Below are 6,499 nucleotides of genomic sequence, written 5' to 3'. Positions count from 1 at the left end.
ATGCATTAGCGAACCATCCAAATTATTGATTCAGTAACAATTAACGAACTGCCCAATCTTAATCTTATCATGTATCCCTCAAGCTCGAACACAAAATCTCACAATTCATACATTACAATTTACATTACATCAAGACATTCAAGAGTCTTATAATCTCGATCATACAATCATACCCATTCAATCTCCGATTAAGAGTAGAATCCCGATTCCGAATACTAGTCAAGACTCGGAGTCACGACGTCTAATCTGTGAATGAATCCTAAATCGCCAACAATGCAACAGAAACGTGCATCTACGAACTTAATTTCCGACCTTAAAACACCAACAACAAAACACAAATAAGCAAAGCAACCAAACCCCACCACTTTACTTCCATTAACACACAACTTCAACATCACAACTCCATAACAACAATGGCAAAAATTCGAAAAAACCCAATAATCATAATCACAATCTTCATAATAATAATTATTTCAATAATTTCTATAAATTATGGAGTTTCAATCAAAACCCCATTTCATCCAAGAGACATTCTTCCAATTTTACCCAGACAAATATCATTACCAATTGTTAGAAGATTGAATAGTGCAGTTGACCTTCTTCCTAAGTTTGTGGGTGCTGCTAATTCTTATCAAAATAATAGTTTGGATTGGAAAGGTGCTTGCTTTTACCAGAATTCAGCTTGGATTGAGTTTCATAATAATACTGGCAGTCAATTTGGTGGTGGTACTCTTCATATTAAGGTCTTTTTTATTTTGTTTTTTGTGTTTGTTTATTTTATTTTGATTAATTGTTAGTTTTTGTGATGAAATTGATTTTTCTCAGTAAATTTGTGGGTAGTTTTGATAAATATTTCATCTTGTTGTAGAAATTTGAGAGATTTTGTTGTGTTAATCCAATTTATTGTTGATTTTGTGATGAACTAGAGAAATTTGATGGGGTTTTGATGTTTTTTAATGTGTTTTGACAAATTTTTGTGTTTTAATTTGTGGGTAGGTTTTAGTTTTGGGTTTAATTTATAAAGATTACATCTTGTTGAAGAAATTTGTGGATTTTAGGCTGTGTTATTGCAATTTATTGTTGATTAAGTGTTGGTTTTTGTGATGAATTGGAGGAATTTTATGGGGTTTTGATGTTTTTTGAATGTTTTTTTTAGCAATTTTATGGGTTTTAGTTTGTGGATAGCTCTCAGTTTTGAGTTTAGATGAGAAAGATTGGATATTGTTGAAGAAAGGTGTTAAATTTTGTTGGATATCCTGTATGTAGACTGAGCAATTTGTGCAATTTGCTGGTAGTTGATCAATAGTAAATCGGCAAATCCCGATTCTGAATGTAACTAATCTTTGGATAGTTTGGGGATAACAAAATGGAGGAAGCAAAGAAGGTAGTTGATGAATATACAAGGAACCTATGTCAATTTTGGGGGTAAATGTTCTATCCACTATAGAGACGGATTCAACTGGTTTTCAATGACGAATTAAACATTGGACAAAGTGGCACTATATTTGCATTGATAATCAAGGGAAACTGATTAGGAAGTTGTATATTTAGATATTGTTCGAAGGAGATACCAGCTTTAAGTTTTTGAGGAAATTCGAATACCAATTAGTCTTGTTTGAGAACGTGATATGAATACAGGCTATAGCTAGTCATTTCCCCAATACGAAATGAGTAATAACATGAATTGGGACTACCTGTCTCATCTTATATGAGGGAAGGAAAATGAAAACTCTATTCCTCTCATATCTCCTTTCTGTAGCCTCATAATTAAGGGAAAAAGGTTGAAAGATCATGGGAAGAGTACGAAAAGTGAACTATACATCTATACCCAACCAAACTGCAGAAGAAACATGATGATAAACTCCCTTTTTCATTTTCTTAGGGGGAAATTATCATTCTTTTTCATGCGATTATGGTACTGCTGCTATTGTAATCAATGCAATGTTGATCTGCTCTTTAGTCTGTTGACCTATGCTCAACCTTTGAATACTTGCCATCATCTTTCATTTTGCTTGCGCACCGCTTATCTGAGACAGCCAAGCTATAAGCTTACTTAGCTTCTTCTGGTTCTATCAGCTTAAGTTGATGTCCATCAAGAAAACAAAAAAAGCTTAAATTAATGCCTGTTCCTTTCATTGTTGATCATTTTAAAACTTGGGATGATCTGTATGCTATTCTCCAGGCGATTGATCACTTGTTTGACGGTGGTCTTTGTTTCTAATCAGGTTAGCAAAGCCCACAGCTACACCTGTATGGATATATATGTCTTTGCAACACCTTATCGAGCAACATGGGACTATTATTTCCTTTCAAGAGAACACACATTGAACTTCGATGAGTGGACTGGGAAAGAAGAATACGAATATGTTAGTTGATCTTTTACTAATTACTACTGTATGGTCACTGTTATCAACTAGCAACACAATAACACATTTATTTATCTTTCTTTCAGGTGAAACATCACGGAGTTTCAATCTTCCTTATGCAAGCTGGAATGTTGGGGACTCTACAAGCATTATGGGAGGTATTTCCATTATTTACCAACACTGGTTGGGGGGAGAACTCTAACCTTGCATTTCTTAAGAAGCACATGGGAGCTTCATTTGATAAACGTCCACAGCCGTGGGCTACTAATATTACTGTCGATGAAATCCACTCTGGAGATTTCCTCGCTGTATCCAAAATTCGTGGACGGTGGGGTGGATTTGAGACCTTGGAGAAGTGGGTCACTGGATCTTATGCTGGACATAGCGCGGTGTGCTTGAGGGATTATGATGGGAAGCTCTGGGTTGCTGAATCTGGGCATGAAAATGACAAGGTTTGTTGCATGCTCAAGTATATTTCTTGTGATAGTGGGTATATTTATCATTGAACATTGTAGTTATCGTTTCTTTAGTGTAATTTTATCTTAATAATTGTGTAATGAGTATGCATGGCGTAGACCTGTATGTGAAGGGTAAAATATATTATGTTTTTCTGTCTTTTCGTAGTCTTGTAATGGAAGTTGAGTTCGGAGGATAGAGAGCTAAGTGCATTTAATTTTAGTAAGTTTGACCGATTCTCTTGAAATTCTTGGTACAGGGAGAAGATGTTGTAGCTTTGGTTTCGTGGGAGGAATGGTGGGAATTTGAAACGACTAAAGATGACTCCAATCCCCACATCGCATTATTGCCCTTACATCCCGATTTGCGAGCCAAGTTCAATATAAGTGCTGCATGGGAGTATGCTCGAAGCATTGATGGATTACCATATGGATATCATAACCTAATATTCAGCTGGATAGACACTGTCCAAAATAATTATCCTCCTCCATTGGATGGAAATTTGGTATGAATTCTTTTCTTAGCGTTTATCAACATCTCACCTTGTTATAGTAACGTATAACGAGTTTTTCGTGGTTAGATTTACATTTGATGGTACTATGTGGGGGTGTAGTCCTTTGAGAAAACGTCTGAGTTCCATCTAATTCTGCTTTGCTATGAAATAAGAAGCAAGTGGATTTACTATTTGATGTGATTCAAAAACATATGATGAAAAAACTGGCGCTTAAAGATATCACATTCACTGACCAAAAGTCCAAAACCGTGCATAGTTTAAGGTTTGGGATTCTACCAATTTAAATTGAAACGTCTTTTCATCAGAAAACTACATAATTTGATCAGGTCAATAAGTCAGTCTAATAAGGCAAAACTTCTCCATGAATAGTACCCGGACGGCTATTACCTTGTCAAACTTCTATAATGTTCTTTTTCTTTATTTTTTAATGGAGTTAATTGACGGCTGTTATGAGTTATGACTGGTATTGTAGCAACATTTTCTTAGGATGAAAGGTTATCCCCTTTTTCAACCGCTTAACTCCAACCAAAAATCGTGACACCTTATTCCATTCAGCTGTTTTTTTTTTTTAGGTTTAATTGAATTTGATATGCTCTTTTTCATCTTTCTTATTATGTGTCCACATCATATTAATCTAGGTCATGTGCTTCAATAAGAATACAAGTGAAGCATTTGTTACCAGTTACTTGTTTGCGTAAGACTGTCCTTTTTATGGTGAACCTTTTGATGAAACAGAACGAACAAAGGTGGTTGTCAGAATTTGGGCTGTTATGTGACCTAATATTCTTAAAACTGTTCTCATTTAAATATCTACCTGTGAGATGTCTCATTGAGACGTGTTTGTTTTACTTATTTGCATTACAAAACATGTATAGTACTTATGTTAGGATGTATGTATGTGCTAGTTACTACTCCTCTCACATTGAAAAATTGAACTGGCTGGCTCTCGTATACATGTCTAGTGGGGCTACCCCCTTTGCAAATTAGTTTTTTTTTTTTTGGATAAAATCACACTCGGCCTTATAAACGTGACTCGTGCTCTTTAATGTGTCTCCTCTATTAGCCTATGTTAACTGTATAATTATCTTCTCATTTGCACGTATCATTTGGTTGCAATTCGTCTAGTTTGGGAGCGTCGGGAAAAAAAGGCTCGACAGCCTTAAGATTCTACCTTCTGTTAAGAAAATAAGAACGCTTGGCATTAATATGTTAGCAGCCTAAGAAAATTGTATAGAAAACGGTGTACAATACAAGTAATATGAAGTGTCAGGAGAATTTCTAAGAATGACCTCAGATTTGTGGGAAGATGATCATTGGCCTGAATTACTACATTCATAAAGTTGGTTTTGGGTTTATGGTCCTTGTGCTTCGTGACATCTTTAGATCTTTTTAATGCGTTGAACAGTTTCGAGTTGGCAAGGGTCTCTCTGTCGGCTTTCGGCATATGTTGCTTAATTGGTGGACTTAAGAGGTCTATAAAAACATAAAGCGAAACTAGCCATTTGCCATTTATGATTAAAGTAATGGACTTAAATGTAAATAAATTTAATTGTTTATTTATTTTTTCGGTTCCAGGTTGCTTCTGTTATGACTATATGGAACCAGATGCAACCTGCTTATGCAGCAAACTTGTGGAAAGAAGCATTAAACAAACGGCTTGGTACTTCGGTAAGGGCTACTTGACCTTTATTATGGACTCAGCTCTCATGATCAATTTGAAATCAAGCTTTCTCCATGTAGCTCTACTACCAATCAAGTTGCAGACCGATAGATTTTGCTTTTAAATAATTAATTTAATTATCCTAAATAAAGAGCAAAATGCTTTAAAAAAACAATATTTCCATTGTCTGCTGTCTGAGGACCCAAATGTTATAAGCCAGATCAACCAATTCCCATCCCTCCCGATTCCGAAAGGGTAGAATATCTCAGAGAGAGAGGAGTATGCATGGTTGAATGATTCGAAAATATTTTGTTTCTGAAACAGAAGCATTCGGCAAACCCAGAATATCTAATTTAGCAATGCTACTAGTTCAACTGATCTTATCTATTTGTCTTGTGATGCTCCCGAATGTCAACGCAGGATCTCGATCTCCCTGAAGTTCTCATTGAAGTTGCAAAACGCGGTTCTTCATTTGATGAGTTGCTTACAGTACCGGAAGAAGATGATTGGGTATATGAAGACGGAGCCTCAGTATCATGTATTGCATATGTGCTTCAAATATACAAGGCAGCCGGACTGTTTAAACCATTTTCTGATTCCATTCAAGCAACTGAGTTCACTGTAAGTCATCTGTTTCGAGATTTTCTCACTGATTTTCCGAATTCAATTGTCCGCCTTTGTGATAGTGTTAATAGAACTACTGTAAAACTCGTGAAACAAATATACAAAATCCTGGTTAAAGTTCGGTGTAGTTTCAATATTTTGAAAAGGGAGATTAAACTTTGATTCATGATTGCAGATAAAGGATGCATATTCACTAAACTTCTTCGAAACCGACTCAAGGCGCTTGCCAAGTTGGTGCAACGATGGTGATGAAGTGAAGATGCCATTTTGCCAAATCCTGGGGAAGTATAGAATGGAATTACCTGGATACAATACCGTTAACCCATACCCGCATATGAATGAAAACTGCCCGTCTCTTCCACCGAAATACTACAGACCTAAAACCTGTTGATTTTCAGTTTCAGATTGATGTACAGTAGTTATGTAGCATTTCATGTTGTTCCTGTACATACTTAACTGAGCAATAGCCTAACAGATCCCCTACTTATTTGCTGATATATGCTGTAAACTCGGTGTATACACCCCGTAATAGAGTGGGTTGTTTGTCATGTAGACGAGATAATTGTAATTTTCGTCAATTTGTTAGCCTTAATGTAATTTAATTTGTAGCTTAGTATTAATTTTCAGCAGAATGTTTATTTTATGGTACTACTAGGTCATGAAGAGACTGTATGTACACTTAACAATAGTGTCAATATTACATGTTTCGTCCTCGATCTCCAATTTCAACATCATTTCCAGTCTCAATCCCTCAATTTCGTCACATATTATATTGCAACATTCAGCATTTTTAAACTATGGTATGGAATCGCCCTTTTTTTTGCCGCCTTCATTTTATTTCATTGTTGTTAATCGGATTCAATCAAACTTACTGTCTGG

General features: G+C 35.7%; 1 protein-coding gene across 1 annotated transcript; it reads left to right on the top strand.

The window, feature by feature from the left end:
* Positions 1–272: 272 nt before the first annotated feature.
* LOC141657061 (uncharacterized) lies at positions 273–6,231 on the top strand. Its single transcript, XM_074464174.1, has 7 exons — positions 273–743; positions 2,226–2,366; positions 2,453–2,818; positions 3,082–3,327; positions 4,912–5,004; positions 5,417–5,617; positions 5,796–6,231. Exons 1-7 carry the CDS (start codon positions 414–416, stop codon positions 6,009–6,011), a joined length of 1,593 nt encoding a protein of 530 aa, XP_074320275.1. The 5' UTR covers positions 273–413; the 3' UTR covers positions 6,012–6,231.
* Positions 6,232–6,499: the final 268 nt, after the last annotated feature.

This window comes from Silene latifolia, chromosome 5 (genome assembly GCF_048544455.1).
Source record: "Silene latifolia isolate original U9 population chromosome 5, ASM4854445v1, whole genome shotgun sequence".
Taxonomy (NCBI): Eukaryota; Viridiplantae; Streptophyta; class Magnoliopsida; order Caryophyllales; family Caryophyllaceae; genus Silene; species Silene latifolia.
Note: the sequence above shows the minus strand (reverse complement) of the source record. Positions and strands in the feature narration are given on the sequence as shown.